We start from the raw sequence: 27,590 nt of genomic DNA, 5'->3' as shown, positions 1-27,590 counted from the left end.
CAGATTTAGTAAGGGAAAGATAAGTAACTGCAGACCTAGCAAGGGTTTGCTCCCTGGGTTTCCTTAATACAAGGATGAACCAGACAACGTCAGCTAAACCTCAAAATAGAATTTTGGTACACCAGAGATGCCTCACAATTCTACGTTCATTAAGAGTAGGTTACGTTCGTTCCTGATCTTTAAACTAATGCAAGATAACAAAAAATGGTAGGAAATGAACCCACATCCAGACTGGTGGGTCTCATGAACCAAAAAAGGAATGTACCATTGCCCAAGCAGTAAGATAAAACTCACATTTCCTTCTGTGGACAAAACAAAGAGAGACAGCTGAGAATTCCACCCCAGTTGCCAGATGCTCTGTATATCACATGGGGTCAGCAGTTAATCCAAACAGAGTTTTGTGAAGGGCTCCAAGGATATACAAGAGCCAACAGCTCTTTCTTGGTTTAAAAAGGAGTAAGCAGAGCCAGGGAGATAGGTTAGTGAGTAAGGGTGTTTTCAGAGCTGGATCCCACTGGCCCACACATTAAGAAAGGGAATTGACTCCTACAAGTTGGCCTCTTGACATCTATGGGCATGCTGTGGCACTTGTGTGCTTCCATACACACAAAATAAATAAATAATGGATGAATGGATGAATACATAAATAATGAATTTTTAAGAGAGTGAACAAGGAAGCTGGAGATGGCTAGAGGACCTGAGTTCAGCACCTATGCTGGCCATCGGTGGTTCACAGCTGTCACAGCTCCAGGACTAAAGGATCTGATGCCCTCTTGTGGCTTTTTCAGGCTTCTGCACTCAGTTGACACAGTCACACAAACACATAAATAAAGGTTTTAATTAAAAACAAATTGATGGTCTCACTTTCAAATGACAACGCATGTCTCAAAGAAGCAATGGAAAACTTCCATCCTCAAGCAAAATCACTGGTAACTTTAAATATAAATCCTACCCCAATTTCTTCCTCCATAAAATGAGAAAACAATTCCTATTTCCCTGCTCTGTCAGGGCAGTAGAACAAGGTTACTAAGAAAGCACACACAGAGTTCCAAGTAAATAACAGATCCAGGACAGCAGCTTGGCGAGAACTCGCATGCATGCTCAGTCTCACTGTGTAGTTCCTTCTCACTAAAGGACCCACCCCAGGGGTCAAAACAACGGAACACTCTGTCACTTGCTCCAGATCACGAAGCTCTCCTGTGTAGTTTCATCTCTTAACTGATCTTTCCTTTGAGGACATAAATCTTAACGTCTTCTTGGGATAATCAAACATTGCTAACCATTCACATATGGGGGCAAAGCTCTTTCCTGAGGATCACTCGGAATTCCACTAGAGAACATTAAACAAAAACTCCCGTGCCCATTTTGTGCAAGACTCTGAGATAAAGCACAAATAAGAATGGAAGCAATAAAAACATTTTGTAAGTGCTGCCCTCAACCTTACAAAGTATCCAACAAAGTAAATGGGGAAAATGCATACACAAAAATGCATATGAAGTGTTTACAGTGTTCTCTGCAGCATAGCTGAGACAAGAGAGGCGTGACAGATTCCACAAAAGGGTGAAGCATAAGGCAGAGCACCAGAGACAAATGGCAGGAAATTAATCCTGAAGGCTAGATGGTTTGGTTGTAGGAGGGTGTGTATTTGGGGCCAGGAGGAGGTGATGGTGTTTCAAGGCAAGCAACAAACAGTATATTTGGAATTGACTTATTACCTAGCATTCCACCAACTCAACATAGCACCACTCAGAGTAGGGATCTTTAAACTTCCAAATGCTAATGTCAAAATACTGCTTGCACTAATGCTGCATAATTTATATAGGCAGTCTACAGACAAATAAAAAAAAAAAAAACTATGGAATCAGGTCTATTTGCATCATGGCCCATATTGCTTCCACTATGAAGCAGAAGTGGCTTTCATTATCTACATCCACACAGGAACCTGTGCAAAATTCAAAATGACATTTAAAAAAATTACTGTAAAACAAACCGTGAACTGCTAGCTCCAGTAACAAAGCAGTCCTCTGAAAGTCACCATTACCAGTGATGTGAGGTAACTGCTATAATCAATAGTATGCACCTTAACAGTGACTTCAAAATCTATTAACAGTTTACTCAGAAAGCTGGCCTTAAAGAGAAGTTAGGCACTTGTCCTTTTGAAATAACAATCTACATAACCATTTTCTGTTTATATTTGATGGGTTGCTTTATCAGCCATGTTGGAAGACATTAACCAACCCAAACTGCTCTGATTTAATTCATCAGGGGCTTTTTTTGTTTGCTTTGGCTTTTTGTTTGTTTGTTTGGTTGGTTTTTTTGAGACAGGGTTTCTCTGTGTAGCCCTGGCTTTCCTGGAACTCACTTTGTAGATCAGGCTGGCCTCAAACTCAGAAATCCACCTGCCTCTGCCTCCCAAGTGCTGGGAGTAAAGGCATGAGCCACCACCGCCCGGCTTCATCAGGGGCTTTTAAAACTAACCTTCTTGTCCAGTTGGTTCATGACTAGATGTTAGTAGGCACCAGGATTACAGGATTCTGTTTTGCTGGCCCCAGGCCCAGCATTTACACGTCTGAAGTGGGGCGTTCTAGAAGCTATCCTTTCTGAGGGTCCCCATCAGTTCTGCAGTATCTCCTCCCGCTGTCTGTCTGGAACAAGCTGCTGCTTGTAGTACTTTTACCAGTCAGTCATGTACTTGAGCCTCTGTCTCCCAAAGAATTCAGTCCAAAGCTCCCATTCATGTAACAAGTACTTCATAATACCTACTTAAGTGAATTAAGCATACAGAACATTATGTTTTAATTTTCAGTGCCCAGCAAGACTCCTCTTCAAATGCTAAATGGAAAATTTAACTCCCCTCATTGTTATTTGAAAGCTTAGGAAACACAAAGCTATTATAAAATGTATCCTTTAAATAGTCACCAAAAAGCATCTTTGTTAGTTCTAACAAAGCCAAGAAAATAAAATGTAAAGCTCAAACCACTGGAAACTGGTTAGAAAGCCCAACAGATGGAACAGAAACAGTATTTGCCTTTATAAAACCATACCATGGAGCAACAGTTGATTTCCTTATACCTTCTGAAACTATTCACAAAGTACTGTTATTTAAATATAATTCTCAGATCTGGCTGGCCAGTGCCCCAGACAGTGAAACATTGAAGCAAGGCCTACCAGAAATATACTGTTACAACTGATAATCCACTTAAGAGGTCAGAATGCTAACAAGGCTTAGGGTACAAAATATAACCTAACTGTGAAGTGAGTCAACATTTTTTTAGTTCCGGTATGGAAACATGTTTCCCAGGAACAGGAGTGGGAGTGGGAAGGGGAATCACTAACAAATTGGTCCTCTTTCCTACTGAGGCCACTGAGAACATTTAAGTACAGGTACCCTAGCTCTATGGTTCTTCCCAATTTTGTCTTACGCAAACTGCATTTAGGAATATTTTTTTAAAAAGTGGTTCCTCTTTTTTTTTTTTTAAACAAGTTCCTCTCTCTGAACATAGTATCTGCATAGGCGCTACCAGATGAGGATTCTAATGGCATTTAGATGGAAATCTATTCTAATTATCACGAACAAGCACATCAATCCAATGGACAAAGTGCACATTGTTAGGAGGCTGAAAACAAATCCAAAGTGGGAAAAGATCCAATGTGGTAGCCCTAAGTCATTCTACCTCAACACCCAGATACAGATCAAATGGACCTGGTCTTCTGATTCCCCGTCTGCATATGACTTCTGTGCCTATCTAAAATCTGAATACAAGTCCACTGGGGTGGTTGGCTGGCGGACTTTTAAACTCATACTTGCCAGGATATAAAATGGAAACATTAGCCAAATCCTATATGCTTACTGTGAAGAGCAGATGAGGCAATGTATGTTAAATGCAAACCCATAGTACCTTTCCCCAACTGGAAATATCATTTGAGAGAGTTTTCCTTTTTTTTTTTTTTTTTTTTAAAGCAGACACTAGTCGCTTGTGGATTAGTCTAATAAAAACAGCTAAAATCACTAGATTCAGTTTTGTTTTTCACAACTTAAATGAGAAAAGGCATCTAGTATTGGCTATTCTTTCCATATAATATTTGTCAATTATCAGGATGTTTTCTGTCTCATCTAAGAAGCTATTCATTCAAATACATTGGTACCAGGGGAAAAAGACAGAGAGGGTAACATAATAAACCATATTTGTTGGGGTTCTGGGAGTCTGTTTTGCAACTGAAATGGCTCTTCCCCTTGAAAATCTAATAAATAGGAGTCTTATCCCAAACATATGGTAGATAATGATTATTAACCCATGTGCTGCCTTGGAACCTGTCTTGGAAAAGAATTTCTCTCTCATGTGTGACTGGTACCTTTAAAGGCATTTACTCTGTTGGAGGGGTGTCTTTGTGTTTTCGAAGAGAGTTGATAGAGACTCTCCCTATGGCCCCACAGCTGGAAAGTAAACAGGCAGCCTCAGAGGCATAAAAAGGTAATTTGCAACAGAAGAATATGAGAAATACACCCCTACTTTGTCCTCCTTAAATGTGTTCTGGTCATTTTATCAAATTGCCAACATCCAATATAAACCATCTGGGAGAGTGTTTTGGCACAGCAGTCTCCTCTAGAGTTACAGCTAAAAATAGCATTAACCACAGAAGACTCAGAGCCCACTAGAACACTTCAGAAACCAGTAAAGAATATTGTTCTAATACAGAAAAAGCACCTGGAAATGCAGAAGATGCATTCTGAGAATTACTTTAATGTTGTAGTGCCTTCGCCGCACTGGCTCAGGGCTAAAAACTCATCACCCTTTTAGGGATGCTTTAAGTAGGATGAAGTATCTGGCTAATTACTTGCCTGAGATGGCAACTCAACTATGCCAAAATTCACAAAATATGATTTAGACTATTTCTCCCACCTATTTCAAATGAAGATGACACTCTATTCTACCTTTCTACAGTTCATGAAGATGTCCTAACCAGTACCTGTCTGTTCCACCAAGGACATTCAAGGTTCTATTCAAAGGCTTCCTTTACCCCCAGCCTTCCAATCGCTACATTTCTACATTTATTCTAATTCTTATACTGCAACTTCTCTTTGCATGTTGTCTTAAAATCAAATTAACCCAAGTCCTGTGTCCCTCACAATGAATAAGCTAATAAGCTGAAGATTTTGCAACCTGATCAGATCTGGCCACTGTAAAACTACAGGCAATTCCTTCAGTCTCTCTTTTTTTTTTTAACTCAGTTGTTTGGTTTTTTTTTAAAGATTTTATTTATTTATTATATGTAAGTACACTGTAGCTGTCTTCAGACGCACCAGAAGAGGGCGCCAGATCTCATTACGGATGGTTGTGAGCCACCACGTGGTTGCTGGGATTTGAACTCCGGACCTTCGGAAGAGCAGTCGGGTGCTCTTACCCACTGAGCCATCTCACCAGTCCCCTCCTTCAGTCTCTTTATTGCTCCGTTTGCTCCCTCTTCTAGAAGATACAATCAACAGTTCCTAAAATACAGCAATTCCTATGGCTGACCAAACTATTCCTCGGGCCTAGACATTCACACAAAGCACATCCCACATACAGAGTAAACCATAAAGAATTTACTTGGTATAAAGTACTAAAGATATATTCATATTTAATTCTCCACCACAACCCCAAATAGAAACTAAGAAATTTATTCCAAGTCTCCTAAGTCTTGACCCCCTATACCTACTGTTTCTTTGTATCTTAGGCCTAAGAGGCAACAAAGACCCTTTCCTCTTAACATCTGAAAATCTGGCTTCATTTTGAGCTGTTCATCTAGGAAGATGTATTTACTGTTACTGGTGTCCACTTGTTATATCAAGTAGTGGAGTCTCTAAGTTCAAAGTCAGCCTGGTCTAAAGGTAGTTCCAGGCCAGCTGGGCCTACACACACACACACACACACACACACACACACACACACACACACACAAAACTCAAAAGTTTTATAATCTTATCTGAAGTGTTTCTTCACTTGCTCTATGACCACTGCATCCATATTACCTACCTACTGCATCCATATTAGGTCTGGTTGTTATAGCTCAGTTGGGAAGGACATTTGTTAAGAACCAGATGCAAGACACTGGAGAGATGGCTCAGCAGTTAAGACCACATGCTGTTCTTCCAGAGGATGGGTTTGGTTCCTAGTACCCATGTGGTGACTCACAGGTATCTGTGTCTCTAGTTTAAGGAAATCTGATGCCTTCTTGGCCTCTATGAGCACCAGACACTCACGTGCTGCACAATCAATCATACATACGGGCAAAACACTCATACACATAAAAACAAAGAAAAAAAAGAAGCTGGTATGCCCACAAAGGTAAGGACAAAGTTCTGTTCCAACCTCAAGTAATGTGCTATTTATAATGAGCTCCCTACTGGCACTAGCATTAACTGTCTTTCTTACTGTTGTGACCAAACACCACAAAAGGAGCAACTTAAGGGTGGAAGGATTCATTCCAGCTCCACGTTTAAGGAGACAAAGTCCATTGTGAGTGGGAGGGCATGGCAACAGTGACTCCAAAGAGTGGGCACATGGGAAAGCTCACTCCCCTCTCAATGGTAAAGCTCACTCCCCTCTCAACAGCCACACCACAGAGACTACTGGGGCCTACAGAGAGCCTGGACTAACAGGCCTGCACATCAATGACACAGTTCCTCCAGCTAAGTTCCACCTTATAAAATTTCACAGTTTCTCAAAACAGACCACCACCAGGGATCATATGTTCAAACACATGAACCTGTGGCAGACGCTTCCCATTCAAAATCAGAATAAGCCACATTTAGAGATATATCTTACAGAGAATAAGGCTGCCCCATTTCAGGAAATCCAATATCAAAAGGTGGTTCCAAACCAGAGACAACATTAGATAGAGAAAATGAGCAATTTATCATACCATCTTATGAAACTTCATTCACTAGCTTAAGCAAGAGACCAAAAAGTTAATTCTCTAATACTTAGGAATGAATGAATGATGCCAGCTGGAAGTGGTGGCACACACCTTTAATCCCAGCACAGGGGAAGCAAAGGCAAACACATATCCCTGAGTCTCAGGCCACCCTGGTCTACACAGCAAATTCAGGCCAGCCACAGCTACATATTAAGACCCTACATCAAGACAACAATAAAAAGGAAAGTTAACAAAAGAAGGAAACTGTTTACTTAGTAACCCTATAAAATCAAAGGAAAAGGTCACAAAAAGCCAAACTGCTACAAAAATAAATGGCTTATGTTTTTCATAAATCTCAGTATGAAAAAAGGACTTTTTCTTGATTAAGAGAAAAATGAGATATAACCACATTCTAATACTATATGAAATCCTGAGCTAGGAGGAGAGGGCTACAAAATTTTGAGATAGTCAAAAAATAACTGGATATAGACTTAGATTATTTAAAATCACTGCGTTGATATAATTCCCATTTTTGTTTGCTGTACTAGGTTAAGAAGGAAACTATCATAGTTATCAGGAAATAAATATAGAAATATTTAAGAATGGGATAATTCACTTTTCAAATGGCTCAAAATACAAACACAATGTAAGTGATAGGCAGATGACACTAAGAGTGACGAATAGAGGTTGTATCACTTATTTGTAAACTTAAACTTATTTCAAATGAAATAATTAAAAATGTTAAAATGAAACAGATTAAACTTTAAAAGAAAAAGAATTTCATTTATGCAAATGGTATAAGATATTTACAGTCAATGGAACAGCTGTGGGCTTCCTAATCACTTGGTATACAGAACAAAGAAAATGCACTATCCTGCCCACTCACTAAATGAACCATCTTGAACTCATGTTTCTCCAGCGTCACAAATGTGCTGTGAGACCTAAATGCCATAGGTATACCAGTGCCTTTAACTGTTGGGTACTGCCTGAATAAGCTTTAGTTTTTAAAAGGGTTATTATCTGAAAATGTTACCAGTGGCACAAATGAGTGTGTGTTACTAACGATCTTCAAAGAAAGAAGATAGTGAAATGATTATACTAAAATACTATCAACCACCACTTAGGTTCACAAATGGACTAAACAAATTTTGGAAATGTTTTCCTTTTTTGTTTCAGTTATTAATAACTTTTTCTGTTGCTCTGATAAAAAAATACATGACTAAAGAAACTTAAAAGATTTATTTCAGCTCATGGTTTAAAAAGAAATACAATCCATAATGGTAGCAAGACTGTAGAAGATGGGCAATTTCTTCTATTAAGGAACCAGAGAGAAATGAATGTTGGTCATGCTGTCTCCGTTTTATTGAGCCTAGGACCAACCCACAGGGATCGTACCATCCACACTCACATGCCCTTCCTCCTCAGTTAAGCATCTAACAGACCCATCTAGAGGCTTGTCTCCTAAATCCTGTCAAATCGGCAATCAAGATTAACCGCCGTAACAACTTTGAGGCAACTGAAGGAAGCTGAGTGGGAGAAGTGGCCCTCCCCAGGGAAGAGCACACCAACTGCTTAACCCCGTGTCAAATGGTCAGCCCTGAAAACACACATACAAGTAACATTATATGGCTGAAAAGGCTATATTTAGAAATATATATGCAGGGAGAGCAGGGAGGAGTGTATCAGAGGGTTTAGAGAAAAGAACAAGGGAGAAATTGATCTGAGAGAGAGGCAGACAGACAGACAAACAAAAGACAGAGAGAAATTTACCATCATACCCTTACAAAGTAATTCAGATATGAAAGAACTTTTCCAAAAGCAGAATCTTGACAGCACTGTTCTAAGTTAGCTTCTTGGGTAAACTACTGATCCTTAGTTCAAAAGAATCGATTTATAACTACAACACTGATCTCAATGACTAGATAAACTATTTTCACTCAAATATGTAGTCCAAAATACATATGCTTAAACTATCTAAAAATCCAGGTTTTATTAGAATAAATCCCAGCATCCAAAAAGACTCCAAGCTGTTACAAGGTTAGCTTTCAGAGCATGTGAGAACACACACTGTCCTTCCCTGTGCGGGTGGCAGGTCTAAGGAGATTACCTAAGGGTCTCTGATAGCTGACAAAAATCTAGCTTCCTCTTATTCCCTATGTCTCTAACCTCATCCCCAGGAGGCCAGAGTTCCCAGCCATGTGCTCATTATGCCCACGCACGGTCTGCTGTTCCTCCACAGCACCACGCCAGTTTCACAGGGAGCTTCTGCAGTGGTTCTCTTGAAGATATGTACTCCTCCAGGCCACCCAGGACTCTGCTTAGTATCAAGACCCTCAGAAGCCTTCTCTGCCACCCAACCCCAAAGAGCCCCTAGGCAGGCACCATCATATCCTCTGGGTTTATACAGTTCATAAAACCCTTTCCCTCTTTAAAGTGTCTTCTTCATCAGTTGTCTTCCTCTCCTTACTGTAATACAAGTGCCAAGAGGGCTTCTGTTTGGTTCATGGATCAATCTCCAGCATCAGGAACAAGTGCTGGGTCAAGCAAGACACCTGAATTAAAGAATGGATTTCCCCAGTCCCATCCTAATTATCATATCTAATCCTGATGTGTGACTGACATTAATTATTCCAGGAATAAAATGCTAAAAGCTCAAATATTAACTTGTAGGTATGCCCAAACTTTGACACTGTTACATAACATTGTCATGTACACAGTTCATGCCCGATTAAATCAAATGATCGAATTTTTCAGATTCATTTTTTTGTGTTGGGAGGCAACCATAGATATGCCAGGACTCAACAGCTATCCAGCAGGTAGGTACATCTGGATCCATTTGTTGTTGTCCAGTGGGACACATCCATCTCTTGCTGAATATTCTTGAAAGCTTTCTGGATTTCTCCTTCTGATTCACCTTTGTCTTCTTCCTTGACTTAGTCTAACATCACCCATTTCTTCACCGTCTCAAAGAGCTCCTCTGTTCTCACAGTTGAATGATACAGACTATCTCCACTCCATTTCTTCACTCTTGAGTTCCAAGCTCAGCCTCTCATAGGAAAGCTATGTGCCATTTGTATTTAAAGAACAAGAGCATTTCCTTCTGCCCACACTATCACTTACAGCGGCATCAGCTGTCACACTCATTCTCAGTTCCATCAATCACTCATCACACTTTCACTTCTCATTTTAAATGAAGCATTGGTTCTCTTGTTCTTCTAAAATACTGTTTGCATCTACTTCTGTCTTCCATTCTCTCATTATACTATCAAGGTCACATAGAAAGGATATTCCCACAAATTTTTACCATTTTAATCACCCCACTTGATAGAACCTACACACATCTTGTAATCCATCCTAGAACAATACTTCCGTGGAGGTGCGGAGTGCATCCCTTGCTGATCTAATTCACGTACCTAACATGAAGGCTGTCCGCACACAAGAACTAACATGTAAGGGAAGGAGAACAGACTCACACTGAGCAAATGGTCTCACTTACAACCCAGTGACTCTACATCCATCCAGAACATCTCCTCCAAGAAATAATTGTGCATTAAGGCGGCCTCACCTAAATTATTTCACAATACAAGCATCTGCCTAGTGTATAACTCCTAGTTTGAGGCAGGACCTCACTTTGTAACCAGGCTGGCCTCACACACATGGTGATCCTTCTGCATCCAGCCTCATAACTTCGGGGACTACATATATGTGGCACTATGCCTGCCTCAGTTTTTAACTATTGCAAATTATTTTGTATGAAACTCTACTCAATGACTGAGTAAAGTAATTCTTTGGAGTCCTGTCTGCTTACCTTAACTAAGAGATGAAAGGATTGTTTTCCTTCTTTTGAAGCAGTTTCTCTCCTCTGCTCCTAACACCCCAGGAGACCTCAAATATGTAATTTAAAAGAAAACTTCAACATAGTCTTTGATCTTTTGCTCACTACTTCGTTTTCTAGGTGCAGAGAACTGACTCTCTGGTTAATACGCTGATATACTGAACCTGCTTTTCTTAATTTAGTCCATACACAGTGGAATATACTCTTATTCTTTTCAAAAAGACACAACGAACCGTGCCATTGACTATGACATAAATGTATCATTATATCAGTTAAAGTGTATACATGCAAAAATGTTCCTAATTTCTACATGAGGTTTCAAGTTAATTATAGTAAGTAAGCAAACACAGAAAAGTATAAAATAAAAATAAATCACATTATTTACTTACATATAATGGAGCTTGTTGTGGACTAAGTTTCATGACCCAGGACACTGAAACAAAAAAAGAAGAAATAGATGAGAATAAACCCAAAATTTGTTAACCAAAATATAAAAAAAACCATATACCAGCTAACAGTTGTAGATGTCACCCATGGCTCTTTGAGTATAAAAGTTGTAGATGTCACTCGTGGCTCTGTGAGTATAACCCCAAGTCTCAGTGGTGTACGCTCGTCTCTCCTTAGAGATTTAAGAAGACGGAAGTCCAAAGGCTACAGAATACTTATGTTCTAGTCTTTTAGGAGGAGGATGGGTTTTGAGATTGAAAGATCAAGATCAGCAGCTTCACAGTAAACATCCTCAGTTGAGCTTTCACATGACACCCTAAGCTCATCAACTACTGCTCCCCAGTGCATGACCCCAAAACCCCACTAAGAAGTCTACAGTGAAAGTAGGTAACAGAAGACCACTAAAGCGCTCTCCATTTCTGCCTTTCCCTCAGAAAAGCAAGGCTATAGCTTGCCTTAAAAGCTAAAATCAATGGTCAAACTTCTGTAACTGAATTCTCACCAAAAAAACCACCACCACCACCACCACCACCACCACATGAATAGACACTCTGAGATAGAAGGGGTAAAGCTCACAAGGCCTCAACCATAGACAAAAACCTGTAAGAAAGCAAGCAATGCCAAGAGCAGGAGAAATGGTCTTCCTCAGGGAAGGGCACAGCAAGTGAGTGTCCAACACCAAATGATCAGCCCTGAAAACACATTCATACACCTAACATTATACAAACTGAGCAAGCTGTATTTATACGTTTAGGAATACACACAGACAATAACAGAAAGAGGACATGAATTTTAGAGGGGGGGGTTACACAGGAGGTGTTGGAAAAAGAAAAGGCGAAGGGAAGAAATGATGTGACATAACCTCAAACATACAAAAAATTTAAAAGATCCCCCACTCAAAAAAAAAGTAAAAAGAAAAAGAATTGCATACTCTTAAATGTTTGGCTTGGTAATTTTATTAGGACAACAGAACAGTGGGTCCTTCGTCCTTGAATATAAACTGATCTGACTTCACCTAAGTCAGAGGAGACCGAAGTGACTTGATTAAAACTTCATCTGAAGTTGTATTCTTTATTCATAATAGATAAATTAAGGCACATACTAACTGGCAACCCCAGCAGTACAGAAACATCACATAGTGAAAAACAGTAGGTTAACTGCCACCATGAATTCTCACAGATTTCAAAATCCCAGCAATAAAACTGGAATCTAAACAGCGTAAAGTTAGAGGTCTTCAATGGTCAAGTTTTCATGATCATAAATAATCTAAATACACTTCTCAAAATAAGCATCCGTATAGAACTACCACAAATCAAGCTGTGTGTGTGTTTGTGTGTGTGTGTGTGTGTGTGTGTGTGTGTGTGTGTATGAGAGAGAGAGAGAGATTGATTGATTGATTGATTGATTCACCCCCAAAGCAAATAACATACATGGAGGGCGAGGTCCATTATTCTAGTAGTAAATCAATACCAACCAGTTCCAGTTCCATGCCATAGGCAGGCTCCTCCATGTTTGATGAGACACCTCTACAGCCTCCCTTGCTCACTCTCTAGTCAACTCCCCACAGTGTTACTGTTCTCAAGCCTGCAGTGCTCCTTCCTCCTTACCTGCATTCATTTAAGGACTCTGAATGTAGAGGTACTAAAATCACTGAAAACCAAGATCAGAAATGTATCAGCTATTTTTAATTAAAAAGCTAAGCATACTATACTCCAGGCCATTATACTCAAGTAGGAAACACAGGCTAAAAAGGAAGGCTAGGGGCTGGAGAGGTGGTTCAGCAGTTAAGAACACTTGTTGCTCTTCCAAAGGACCAGAGTTCAGTTCTCAGCACCCATATCTACAGCAGCTGCCTGTAACTCCAGCTCCAGAGGACTCAATCCCTTCTTGTGGCCTCTTTGAGAAACTACACCCAAGGGAGCATAAATCAATACATAAAAAGTTAAAAAAAATAAATGAGTAATCTTTTTTAAAAAAATGTTGATGAGCTTGAATAGTTTTTCAGTGCATTAAACATCCATTTAATTTTAAGTTGCTAGCATTTTAATCGGTTTTTCAGATCCCATTCAGACCTGCCTAGGAGGCAGAACTGGAAGAAAACATAAGTTTATGAGTCAATGTGCCTTGGCTAATTTATGAAATGGTTCTGCCATTATACACAGTAAAATACTATTGGTTACACAGACATAGAGATTAATCCTCCAGCAATCCATAAGGACTAAGGACTGGCAGCATCTGTGATGAGAAGCAGTTTGACTCACTAGCCATCTTATAAAATGTTCATGATCTGCTAAGAAAAAAATAAAATGCTGGTTTCAAGTGGCTTCTCTAGCGACTGCCACCGTACTGGTGAGAATCACATGAGGGAAGGCGGGTTGATACCGTCTCAATAGTGTAGAATTATAAACTCATCTAGGGGTGCTACAAAACCAGACCCATACACACTGCTCCAACACAAGGATTAAAGAGGGATGACAAAGTGTCTGCGTGCCCACACTTTTCAAAGAGTCAGATCACTGCTATATTGGCAGCACAGGGCACCAGAAAGAATCCATCTGTCAAAAAGAATCAAAGCAACGACCAGAAGGCCCCAGGACTGGCTGCGGAACCGAATGCCTTTTAGGTTCCTTAAACGCTGACACGCAAGAAGAGAACTAACTTTCACAGCATTTTATATTTGATGTTTTATTCCTTCTCCACAGAACATACTATTCTCCCCATTTCACTGATTCGAAGAATAATTACTTAACACTAAGGAAAGAGCCAAAATCTGTCCAATATCAACATGTAGGCTTTTTTTCCCCATCTCACCAACTAGGAGTCTTTGTCAACAAGATTTGCTAAACCCTTCTGCAAAGGAAAGCTAGTGAAATGCTTTATTAATAACATCTAATAATCTCATCAAGTAATTTTAAGAAAGCTTTACAATGTCTTCCTTAGCCAGTAACGTAAATAATAAATTCAGATGAGTTGCTTTCAGCAAACAATACAGTAAAATACAGTGAAAGCAGTCTAACATTTGAACTAAGAGGAAAGACCAAAATTCAGTCTTAAACAATATGATGCTATGAAGTATGCTCACAAACTCTATAAAATTAGCTAGAGTTAAAGTGGGTCCTAAATCCAATGGTTGTGAAATAAGCAAGTGACAGTGACCAAGTGCTTCTGTCCTTCCCACTTTATTTTATAAATGTGGAAGGAACACAAATTTCCTATTTTACTGATGTATAAAAGTGGCATATTCATTTTATGTCAAGACAAGAGGCATCCAATTTTAATCCAACTGTCGCAATCATATAAACTAACATTCCCTTGTACTTTGATGTAAACTACTCCCAGTATTTTCTTCATAGGGTACAGTACAGACACCATGATTAGACTGCTACAGTTAGGTGTGCAGTGTTTACAAAAATAAACAATAATAAACATTTTGGAAATTTTGAAAGTATTGCCTATAAAGGGCTATGTAGAAATTCAGATGAGATTGGGCATGTTCTGGGTGGTATGGCCGAAGATGATGTGTAGAAATGTAATCACTATACAAGAAATCACAGAAACTAAGGCATGAAATTCTATGGCTGTAAGGCTGACCTGAGGGAAAAAGGGGCACAGGAAACAACGTGGTTGCATAAATGAGTGAGAAATCCTAAAGGCCACAAGAAGATTACAAACAAATAACTCTAGTGTCCACAAACACTGTTTAAAGACCATGTTGCAAATATCTGAAGTTTTATGGTTCATGTCTCTAATAGAGTATGTAAAATTAATAGATACATCTGCATTTAAGGAAGCTTTATTTATAGAAAGAAACAGCAGAATCATCAGGCAAGCCATTTACAGTAACAAGCTTCAGTTACAAGTCAGTGTGACACCTGCAGCACAAGCAGCAGTGTGGTGTACCCACCCGAGGCTTCATGTGCCTCAACACGCTACCAGCTACAAACAAGTGCTAACAAAGGCAAGGCAGAGGGAGGTGATACACTGTATTCTCAACCAAGTCTCTAGTCTGCAACAGATCTCTCCTCCTAAAGCAAACTGCTTACCTGAATCCCAGTCTCTTCAATTACAGAAAGGGTATATAATTACTACATGTGCTACAGGGTTGGGGGAAGACTTAAAATACAGAAACCAGGTACAGAACCTAAGGGATAGACCAAAAACCATTGCTTCATCTTCTTGTAGTTTCTTGGTCTCACAGAAAACCATGAAATACTAAATGTACCCAGAGATATCTTTCTGACAATATCCTAAAATGGACTAGTATGTAAATTAAATTCTAAAATAATACGGAAACCATAGGAAAAAAATCGGTAACAAATACTAAGAATTGGTAAGTCTCCTGATTATATTTCTCACTGTAACCAAACACCTACCAGGAAGACAGTGCAGGGAGGAAAAGCCTATTTGGGGCCAATTTGGGGCGTATAATCTACTATGGCAGGATGGTATAGCAGAAGCTGCATCAGATAGATAGCTGGTCAGATTGCATGTGTAGTCAGGAAGCAGAAGTGAGATGGATGCTGGTCTCAGGTGGCTTCCTGCTCCCCGCAGTGTCCCTTTTAAAAGTCAGACAAGGTCCTGAACCTGGGAGATGTACTGCCTGTATTTATTTCCTTCCCTCCATTAGACATCTCTGGAAACTTCCTCAAAGACACACTTAGAGGCATGTCGCCCCAGATGATTCAAGCTGGCCAGGAAAAGTAGACACTAGAGTAAAGCACAGTAAGAGTATGCATCTTTGGGGATTATAGGGAATTTCCCTTTCCAAGCCACCTTACCTTTAACTTTTCAAATAAAACCTGAGTATTAATTTTGTAGTTTTTCAACACATATCTGAAATGCAAATGTGCAAAACTGAAAAAAAAAAAAAACAAACAACTAAAATCTTTACTAATGGCCTTTATAGAATGTGTAACTATAGATATAGTAACATAAATAAGCTACTCTAAGCCTATAATGAAGCATCCCGAAAATTGGGGATAGGCATTTCACAGGCCCGGCATGATTATTGGGTAATTTCACTTATAAACTTGGTGATCTCTTTCCACTTACTAGAAACCATGTCTAGGTCTAACTAAAGCCTGCAACTTCAGTTGAAGTGGTTTTAAAAACTAAATATCCTCCACATCTGCCCCAAGTCCTAGAAGTTCCCTCATACAGTATATACAGAGGGTTTCTACTGTCAGAGCTCCTATGTTACAGAATATGCTTCAGATAAATTCTCCCGGCCAAAGACTCTACCAAGCACTAAGTTATCATCAAGTCCAAAACCCAAACCATGTATGGTGGGAGTAAGCCTGGAAATGGCAATGCATAACATGCTCAGGATTCTGGTAAAAGAGAAAATGTTCAGCTCTTGCTCAAAGAAAACAACAATCGTTCTTACATTCCCAGGAACACAGGCCGGTTGCTATAAATGTGTACTGGCTGGGAAGTTGGGGAGGCTAGAACACAGGATTCTAAGTCAAAAGGAAAAGATAAAGAGTTTGTAGCATCAATGGGGTTTTCCTGTTAAGAAAACCAAATGATTGCACACACACACACACAGAGTGGGGGTGGGCTAGAGCAGGACCCATGAATGGTGTGCTTGCTTCTGTTTACAACTGCAGTAACTACTGAATGGTCAGCTGTACGCGGTGATTATTTCAAGGGCAGCAGTTCAAAGCTTGGTTAAATAAAACAGCCTTTCACCTAATCTAGAGTCACAATCAAGAACCACAGCTGGTACTGTCTCTGCTCTGCAATCAGGGCCCACACACTTTGGGAAATGATCAAACTCCACAGCATGGGTCTGGTTCTCTGCTAACTTGGCAGTTAGCCTTGCTCCGTCCAACTGTCACTGTCACATGACACGGTACTTATTTATTAATCGTCAAAATTTGGAGGAAACCAGCACTGGTCCAAATGAGCAAGAATCTTCCATAAGCCTCAGAAGGCAGGAGGGAGATGAAGTCAATGAGGACTCTAAAGTGCACTCACACTCAACAGAGAAACAAACGGACCCACATAAGTTAGGACACAAACACACACCCCAGAAACACATTCACTGGTCTACTTATTTTTGGTCAAAGCTGAGTTGTCCAACTGGCAGAATCACCACAAATTTAGGAAAATATACTTATGCACAAATCAAAGTAATAATGCACAGTTTTACCTCAGAAATAAATAAAAATAAAAACTGTAAATGAGGAAACTAAAGCATTTTAAAGAATCACAACTTTGGTCTGAATATGTAGCTCAGTCATGGAGTAAGTACTTGCCTAGCACGCTTGAGGCCTTGGGTTCAATTTTCAGTATTGTGAGAAAATAAAAAAAAATTCAGAACACTTTTTTACATTTATGTTAGGAGATTATTTTAAAATTCATGACAGCATATCAGACCCTCTCTTTTTATTACATTCATACAACTTAATGACATAAAAAGAGCAAAGAAAATCCTTTCATTTTTCTGAGCTCCTACAGCATTTCATGACCAAACCTAGAAATAAATTATTTATGTCTGATCCTAAATTACAGTGCAATGAGAACAGTAACAATGTTACAGTGGTCGGGATGGAGCAATGAACTCTCTAGAAAGGGGATCCCAGGTAGCCGTTACTGGGGGAGGCAAATCAAGAAGCAAGTCTCCCCACACGGACACGGAGAAAGCAGAGCACAAAGAGCAGCAGTTACAAGCTGTGAGGGCACAGCGGGCTGCTGACCACGACATACATGAAGTACAAGCAGAAAATGATGGGAAAGGAGACAGGAGGAAAACCTCATGTACATCTGAATGCCTCCCAAATTGCCTGGCCTTAGAAAGCCAGGCCAGGAAAGAGGAGAGAACACATGAATGGCCTATGTTGTGGCTATATACTAAAGAAACCATAGCTGTGCTAGTATGATGACATCAACTTTATTATTTTTAAAGCTTGGCTCACATTTTTGCTATTCACAACTGGATGCCCAAAGACTCATATGAGTAGAGTGCAAGCTCTTTGCAGTCACAAGGCGCCAACTCAACCAACTCAAACCCACCCAGACAAAGCGGAGAAGCTGCTGTAGTTCATAATCACTGAGACAAGGCAGAGTCCCACCATGGCCTCCCCAAAGCCAGCACAGTCTGGAATCCCGGTTGTTCAGCACCAGCACTGTGCTCTTCACTGCGATCCCTAGCCCCATCCCACTAGACCCTTTGTAACTTAAAGGGTCTCAGCAACAGAACAGATCAAGCTCCTTCCCCGGGAGGAACCACTGCCAACCTGCCTGTCTCTGCTTGTAGACTGAAGGCAGAGCCTTATCACCCTGAGAAAATCTCTCCAGACTCTACTCACTCTCTGACTCAACCTTCCTAAAACACTATTTTCATTCTGTAACTCTCTCGTACACTGGAATAAGCAGTCTTTTAAAGGGCTTATTTTAAGGTGTCAATCCCTTTTCTTAAGTATTTCTGGGGCACAACACTAAGAGTGACAAGTCAAGACTCAAAAAACATCTCCGAAGGACAACACTATATGCTCCATTTTGGGGATGCATGTGACCTACCTTACTTTTTCTAGAGTATTTATCCCCATGAAGTGGCTTATACGCAGTCGGTGTAAAATACATATACTTAATAACTGCCGTGGCCTAGTTTGTAGAATGCAGTGTTTATGCTTGAGAATCGCATGTTGTGGGGAAGGCTCTACCAGATTTTACCTTTCTATTTATAAAACAGAGATAAATAACAAAGGTGTGTAAAAATTTTAATTCTGTGGTAGGCAATAAGGAAATACTCAATAAGTTAAGTTCTTGTTCCTAACACCTGGTATAAATGATGTGACAAGCATTTCATGGCGACTCTTACATTATAATCAATTCCTATTCCTATTAGATATTAGCATTAATATCTAATGCTAATTAATCCATAATCCTAAGTACAGGGTAACACTCAAGAAGCTGTTGAGTAAACAGAAACAGTACTCTATTAAATATGCTATTTATTATTAGGGAAGTCTCAGATGTCATTCACACTGTCCTTCCCTCTGAGTAGTTTTCAAGGTCTCCTTGGACATTATCTATGCAACCTTAGGCACTCCTGTTTTCCTGTCCCTTTTACACACCCCAGCCCAGTCTAGGCCTTTGCTCTAGCTAATACCCTCAACCCTGGACCTGGTTAAAGGAGTCTTGCTTACAATCCAACCCCACAATCGGTAGACTAAGTAGCATACTTTCTCTTGTTTCTGCACTTGACTTACCTTGCAAACTTACCACATTATAAAGGTATTCCCTCTGTAGTGCCCTTCTCACCAATACCACACATGTGCCATATCATCCCACAATGCTATTCACACCACCACCACAAACAAGCAAATAAGAAAACTTGACAAAGGGTCCATGAGACTGAGCAGGAAGAGGTCTGAAGAGGTAAGGAGATGGTAGTGCACAAGTGATACAAGATATAGGAGTGGGAAGACTGGGGTTAAAAGTGGAGGTGGAGGTACAGGGGAGAGGAGGAGTGGGAGAGGAGCAGACCAAAGCCAAGGGCTATGAAAAGTGCTTATAGAGACATAATATTCTGTAAGTTGGTTTCTAAAAATCTTTTCAAAAGGGTTTGACTATAAATACCCTGTGTGAGTCGACAATGCTGCTTCCAGGAGAAATGAGTTATTAAACAAAAATCTCAGTGCCACAAGTTACTGATCAGAGAGGGCAATATAGGTTACTGCCATTGCTTTTGGCTGTCCTCCAGAACTAAATCATAAAATCCTATTGCCAAAACCACAACACACTTTCGTTGCAAAACAGACAGAAAGAAATCTAAAACTGACTTAAAAACTTCATTCCTTCATGGTTAGTTTTCTTAGTGCTAGATGATGCTGTGCAGGCAGCTGCCAGAGGAAAGACATCAATCTTATCCAGTACTGAACCTTGTATGTTCATAACTGGTCACATTGTTTACAATAAGTGACTGCTGAGTGATCACATAGAACCCCTTTCTACCATTAGGGCTCAGGAAATTTCCTTGAAGCAGGGACAGAAATGATTTCTTATTACATTATGTAACAGACAGAGGATAGGGAGGAGTGCCATTGAAAACTGACATGGACATGACCTGGCCACTGCATTCATGAATCTGCAACGCAGCTACGGTTACATGCATGAAGTTAAGTCAAGAACATTAGCCACTATTCCAGCGGGCAGTGCTAAGTAATTAGACTATGTGGTTAAAACAAAAAAGAAAAGAAAAGGAGAAAGAGGCATGAAGGTATAAAGTAGAAATGTTTAATGACTTCTAGGAAGAAATGGGGGGATAAGTATGATCAAGATATATACATGAATAAAACTGTCAAAGAGTAAAAGATAGTCTTTTTAAAAAAGAAAGAAAAATCTGGGATTAACTTCAAAAACAAATGAATCTGAATTTCTGTGCCTGTCATGGCTCTTCCAGAGACAAGACAGGAATAGACTGGAAGGCTCTTCTAAGCAGACACTATTGGAGCTAAAGGGAAGGCTGGGTGCTATCTCACCCTGTATTAGGTTTCCACATGACAGATGCAACAACCTCTGGGGACAGGAATACACAAGTTCACCACTTCAATTATCTTTTGATATTTACAAAGCCTATGATTTCCTACAAATAATGTTTTTGTTGCTTTGCAAATATCCCAATGGAGAAGGAAACTCCCACAATGGAGAAGGTCATTCCACAAGTGAGAACAGCTGTATCCTGTCATCCAAAGGAAAGGAAACTGTTAAGTGACCTAGGCATCCAGAAAAGGGAGAGATCCCACAAATTCAGTTAAGTGCTGACATTTATCCCTATGGTAGTAAGAACACACTTTAAATTTAGAAAATTCATACTCAGCTGTGAAACATGTAAATTGATTTCTACAGGGGTTAAAATAGATATCCGGTTCAGAGACTGCCAAAGCCATGCCTTTATACTTCCTCCACCCTCCCTCCCTTCTATCTTAAAAATAAGCAGCCTAATGGGCCAAGTTATCAGCCACCTGGACAGCCTAAACAGCCCTTACCAGGACACATCCCAAGTCCTATTTGTGGCTTATCTTGCTGGGCCTGGCATAACAGAGCCATGGGACCTACCAGCTTGGACACAGAACAAAAGCACCATCAGCTGAATTACCCAAGTAGAATAGAAGGCTGAAGAAGTCACAGACAAGCTAAAAGCAGACAACATTAGCTTTTAAACTAAGAAAAACATCTCTTGTGGCTAAATATTCTGTTTAAAGATACGATTCCACAATATCTGGGGAACAATGACACTGAAAATCAGGAGAGATGTCAACTTACAAAATAATCTCAAAGTCAGAAGGACCTGTGTTTACTAATAAGACTTAACGTAAAATATCTATGAGTGTCCTAATGAACTGAAAATGCTACTGAAATGAGAATTCCAATACTTTCAGCAATTTCCTATTTGGGCGTTTTGTTTATTTGGTTGGCTTTTTGAGATAGGGTCTCTGGCTGTCCTGGAACTCGCTCTGTAGAGCAGGGTAACCTCAAATTCACAGAGATCCACCTGCTTCTGCCTCTGAGTGCTGGGAATAAAGGTTTGTGCCACTACCACCCAACTTAAATGAAAAGTAACTCTTCCAATGGGACTTAAAGAAAGAAAGAAAGAAAGAAAGAAAAAATAGTTATATGTATGTGAGTACACTGCTGCTGTCTTCAGACACACCAGAAGAGGGCATCGGATCCCATTACAGATGGTTGTGAGCCACCATGTGGTTGCTGGGAATTGAACTTAGAAGTGGTCAGTGCTCTTCACTGCTGAGCCATTATTTCTCCAGCCTCTCTAATGGATTTTTTTTTTAACCACAAAACATTTCTGATCTGAAGAATCCCTGTTCTGCTTTATAACATACACCAAACCATGTTTTGTTGTTGTTGTTTTTAAAAGTTGTGCCTGTGTGTGAGCCTGCATGCACACCTCCAAGAGTTTTTACATCAGATGTATGCAGAAGTCAGAGGGGCCTAAAAGAGGGCATTACAGCCCATGGAACTAGAGTTATGGATGCAGTAGGGAGCCACCATTTGGGTGCATGAAATGAGCCTGGGTCCTCTACAGAGCAAGTAAGCACTCCTAATCATCAAGTGCCATGTCAGCATAGAATCTATGTGGAACACCATCAACCCTGTTTGTAGAAAATTTCAGCCAGTCAGACAGACAGACAGACATTGTTCTGAAGTAACAGAAATGTTTTGGAACCTCTCATAACACATGGAGTAAGATATCCTTCACTCATCTCTAACATGTCAAGCAGTTCTAACCAAAACTGAATCTGCAATCTTGGGTGACATGGTAAAAGAAAAATATCATTAAGTATTATTAAACACCTTTAAAGAAACACTGTATATGTTAATATTATACAACACATACATGAAAACTCTCTTTCTTAAATAACACTTAAAGGTTGTCATGAAAAATACAGACATGACAGATGTGGTGAAACACACCTTTAATCTCAGCACTCAGGAAGCAGAGGCAAGGAGATCTCTGAATTGGAGACCAGCCTGGTCTACATAGCAAGTTCCATGCCAGCCAGGGAGACACAGCGAGATCCTGTTTCAAACAAAACACAGAGTCGGGGGCTGGAGAGATGGCTCAATGCAACCATTGCACACACTACCTTTGCAATCTGAGTTCCACTCACATCACCCAGGTCAGACAGCTCATAAATGACTAGAACCCAGCTCCAGATTCAATGTTTTTGCTTCCTCAGGCACCACCACCCCCAAACACATGTATACCCACACAGAGAAACACTCACACAGATTTAAAACAAAAAACAAAAACAAAAACAAAGACACAAAAAGAACTGATTCTTTATTAAAAACATTTAGAATTTTTAGCTGAGTAAAAATAAATGTCATGAAATTTAGAAATGTAAAATAACTTGTACTTTACCATAAATACAAACAGGCCATAATCATTGTGCATGTAAAACTTAATATTTAATATATGGAGACTATTTAATGTATGCTTTCTCCTCTCAAGTCCCCATACACTAACACAGCCCAACTACAAATAACTTTTTAAGACAAACTGCCTTGGTATCCAGCCCAGCAGGGATGGAGGGATCCACAGCCCAATCTCCACTCTCCTCACCCTTCGCCTTCCTTGGCTTTATACACTGAATGCTTGTGGAAGGCCCTAGATATTTTCAAACTCATTTCTGCACAGGACTAGAAAGCCTGTAATATCTAAACAAGTGAGAAAGAGGTGGTTAACTAGATCCAATACGCCAACCCATCTCACCTTTGTTGTTGTTGCAAGTTTCTTTCCTGGCACCTGAAAACTATTTCTAAAACTCAACCATGGGCTTTTGTTTTGTGCAGTTTTAAGACAGGATCCCACTATGTAACCTTAATTAGCCCGGAACTCAAGAGATATCCAGCTGCCTCTGTCAGGATTAAAGGCCACTACACTTTCAGATTGTGTTGTAACCACTGAGAGTTAGAGGTGGTTGTGAGCTGCCATATAGCTGTTGCTCCTGAGAATCTGGGTTCAAAAGCTACCACCCACATGAAGGCTAACAGCTGTCGTTAACTCTATTTTCATGGGCTCTGACGCCCTCTTCTGGCCTCTGTGCATATGGTGAACTGACATACACTCAAGCAAAACACAGGTATACACAAAATAAAATAAATAAAATCTAAAAAAAAAAAAAAATAGGGGAAAATGTAACATTACACTACTAGCATAGACACGAGCCACGAGAATTTGAACCCAGACCTGACTCTAAAGTCATGTTTATACTTTTTCCACATACAGAAACACGAGAGTACCTTAGGGATGTGACCAAGAATGAGGGAAGGTGGTTTTGTATACTGTGCATTAATACAGAAAAAAAAATGAAAAGAGATGTTCTTAGAAGATTTTCATTAAATAGAAGATACTTGACAGAGGGTGTGAAATTTTCCTATTTAAGTCACTGAAATGAAGAGACAACAAAGGTAGCATTTGTAGTTGGTCTTCATTTGTAAACTAATGTATACATGACACCTTCTGCTTTTCCAGAACAGCTAACAAACAATCAACAGGCCAACCCACAAGCAAACAGAAATGCTGACAACTCGAGAAACGGCTGGAAAGCACTCTTAGACCTTTCCACATAAACATGGGCTTCATTTTTTGCTTTGTTTTGTTTTGTTTTGTTTTGTTTTTCTCCACATAAAACTGAGCCACCAGCTGAGATTTTCTACTACACAAACTTAGTTGCTGTTAAATGAATAAAATTCTCTGAAGAATGGTTTACTCCAAATTCTACAAAACTCAGAGGGGTCAGAATCAATATTCAAGCTTTCCAAGAATGAAAAGCGAGTCTGCTTATAGTTCAAAATTCTAGAGAAACAAATGTATGATGTTTCTGTTTGCTCCACCATAAATTAACCAACTTTAAGTAGTGAGTGATAAGGAGCACGCCATCCTACCACTGCATGGCACATACTCAAGAGCACACTAGCTTTTCAAAACAGCAATCACAAGTCCTGGAATCTGCTATTAAGCTGAGCAGACAATGGCCCAGTACAATGGACAAAGCAAAGCCATATACACTGACGCATGCCATTGTAAACCTGAGCAGCTAAGCCAGGCCAGAGCAAGAAACAAAAACAGAAGACAGCCACCCACCCATGCAAGGAATGCCTCCCAGTCAGTCTCATAGAAGGCAAAAGAAATACCATAGACTTGGAGGAACTTAGAACTCAGCTATGGACTCTCCAAGACACTACTTCTCAGTTGACTATTTGTTAGTAGCCTTAACACAAACATCCACTCTGGCTGAGAACGAACTGGACATAACTAACCCTAGTATAAGCTCTGTCTTTCTGAAGCACTTAGAACTAATTATGTAATAAATAAAATCTTGCCAGACAAATTAACCTGCTCCTTTCCAACACATGAAACTGTCACAATTCCTAAGAAACATTCTACAGTAGGATAACAAGAGGTGAAAACAAGTAAGTTCAAAGGCTTGGAGCATATTCTCTAATATGTATTCCTAAGAGGGACAGGATGGTTTACAAACACTGAAGCAAAATAACAATTCGAATATTAAAATCAATAGAATGGATAAGTAGTGAATGAGACTTAGAAGAGAGCTTTTTTAAAAAGTCAATAAATGTGTAAGACTGAGACTATTATAAGTTCTGAACAAAATATAAAAAGCAATCGTCTGAAAGCACCGAGGGAGTAAAAGCTGAGAGCTGAGAATGTTGCTGAGATTCACTTTTTTTCTTTTCACTTTGCAGGTCAAGGCTGCCCAGACCACATGGTGGAGCAGCAAGAGCTCATGCAGAAAGCTGCAGTCTTAGAAAGCTATATGTGAATCCAAGTCCTCGATACACTAAATCAGACTGGTACTGAAGAGAGTCCAAGGCTTCTCGCACAAAGCAAAGGCACAGAGATTATACTAAAATGGATGCTCCTAAAAGAACAAGCACTAACATTTGGAAGATAAAAGAACACAATGGACCCTAAAAGAAATACCACCAAGGTGCAGCACACATTAAAGGGTACTAGGTATGTGGAATTTGTTTAAATATTTTACCAAATCCCTCGCTAATAACTGAGTTAGATAAAATCCAAAATATATGTTCACTTATACTTGCATATGACTTCTAATTTTATCCACGCTGAGCTAGAGACACATCTGAACATCTTAAATCTCATCAAGAATGTATACCTAGGATGTAACAGGAACTCTTCCAACTTAGTAAGACATTTCATTAAAAACAAATTATTTGAATAAATCATTTCAGTAACGAAGACATATGGTAACTTGGAGTGTTGGTAGAACTCAGGGAAGAATGAAGAGCCTATAAGGGGAGAAGGGGAGAAAAGATGCTTTAACAGGGAAGAAAAAACCTCAAGTGCTATGAAAGATGTGGAGTGGGAGAATACTGGGGCTTAAAGATTTTATCAAGGATGGAGGGTGGATTCCAAAATGTAGGATGTATGAAAAGCATTACAGAAACCTGCTACTTTCTTAACTACGTTAAATATACAAGCACAGAGCCCAGTGTGGTAGCATATGTCTTGATAAGCAGAGGTAGGACAATTTCTGTAAGTTCAAGGCCAGCCTGGTCTATACAATGAGTTCCAGACCAGCAAAGGCTACATGGTGCAGGGGTAGAAGAAAGGAGAAAGGAGAAAAAGGAGAAAGGAGAAAGGAGAAAGGAGAAAGGAGAAAGGAGGAGGAGGAGGAAGAGGAAGAGGAAGAAGAAGAGGAAGAGGAGGAAGAGGAGGAAGAGGAGGAGGAAAAAGAAGAGGCAGAGGACAAGGACAACAACACATTGACAACAACAATTCACACAAATGTTTTACAAATGAGTTTGAACAGAAACATGGTTGCAAATGTTTCCCCCAGAAATAATAGATTATTAAACAAAAATCCCAGTGCTAGGCATGGGGTATCTATCTCACTATGAATCAAGGAAGCATCTGAGGCCCCCAAATCAACAATGGCTATTGCCACTAACCTTGGTTGCTCACCAAAACTAGGTGGTAAAACCCATATGCCAACTTTGGTTGCAGAACAAAGAGGAGTCAGGCTGGAACTGACCTGAAAATTTGCTCCCTACAGGTTAGCTGTCATAGTGGCAGATACTGGGCAGGCCACTATTGGAGAAGAAACATAATAACTGATCACTGCAAGCTACAATTTCAATGCTCAGGGCAAGATGTGCCCACTGGTACAATGGCTGACAGGAAGGTAATCACCAACCACTCTGTGATTGGCTCTGAGGCCTGCTCCACAAGAGAAAAATCCAAGCTGAATTCTGTGAACCTGGCCACAAGTGCCTGGTTCAGGAAGTCATTGGCCCTTGACGGTAACCTACTACTATTGTTCTTGCTAAACAGACATAGTGTCCAACTGCCTTCTAAATGTTTACATTTATATTCATGGATCAATGCTGTTCCCAACCCTGGACAAAGAAGCTGGGCAGAAGTTAATGAGGAGATTCTCATTTAGCCTAAGACTGACTGCCTGTGAGTGACTGGCCCTAAATGGCCCTAAATGGTAGCATTACACTGCCATGCTACCCCCTCACTCCACCTCTGCCAAAGGCTCAGAGAACAACAGAGAAAAGGAAGAAAGAATATAACAGTCACAGGAGTTCTGTGAAATGCTGCATATGACTTGGTTATTGGATTTACACATTCCCAGCAGCTGTGGTTACCTGTGTAAGATCAAGCTTGTTAATTTTCTAGCACAGGCAGAGGAGAGCCTTAGAAGTCCCCACCCCTAGCTTAAGAGCTATTGACAGTTAATGGCTGCTGGGGAGGAAGACGCATTTTTCCTTTGGGCATGTGGTCATGATCCCATGATCCAGTGGATGGCCCCACACCTATTTATATGAGGGCAGCACTAGATGCAATCACTGTGTTAATTGGAGGAGGAGGACGATGATGACAATGACGATG

General features: G+C 40.0%; 1 protein-coding gene across 7 annotated transcripts in view; it reads right to left on the bottom strand.

The window, feature by feature from the left end:
- Window positions 1-27,590, bottom strand: part of Akap13 (A-kinase anchoring protein 13) — a 279,862-nt gene that overhangs the window by 191,691 nt on the left and 60,581 nt on the right. For all 7 annotated transcript variants that reach the window (XM_029479044.1, XM_029479045.1, XM_029479047.1 and 4 more), the window contains exon 2: window positions 11,122-11,165. In XM_029479044.1, the coding sequence (XP_029334904.1) occupies window positions 11,122-11,154 (33 nt within the window). In that variant the 5' untranslated portion in view covers window positions 11,155-11,165. The remainder of the gene's footprint in view (window positions 1-11,121; window positions 11,166-27,590) is intronic.

This window comes from Mus caroli, chromosome 7 (assembly GCF_900094665.2).
Source record: "Mus caroli chromosome 7, CAROLI_EIJ_v1.1, whole genome shotgun sequence".
NCBI classification, from domain to species: Eukaryota; Metazoa; Chordata; class Mammalia; order Rodentia; family Muridae; genus Mus; species Mus caroli.
This window is presented reverse-complemented; position numbering and strand designations above follow the sequence as displayed.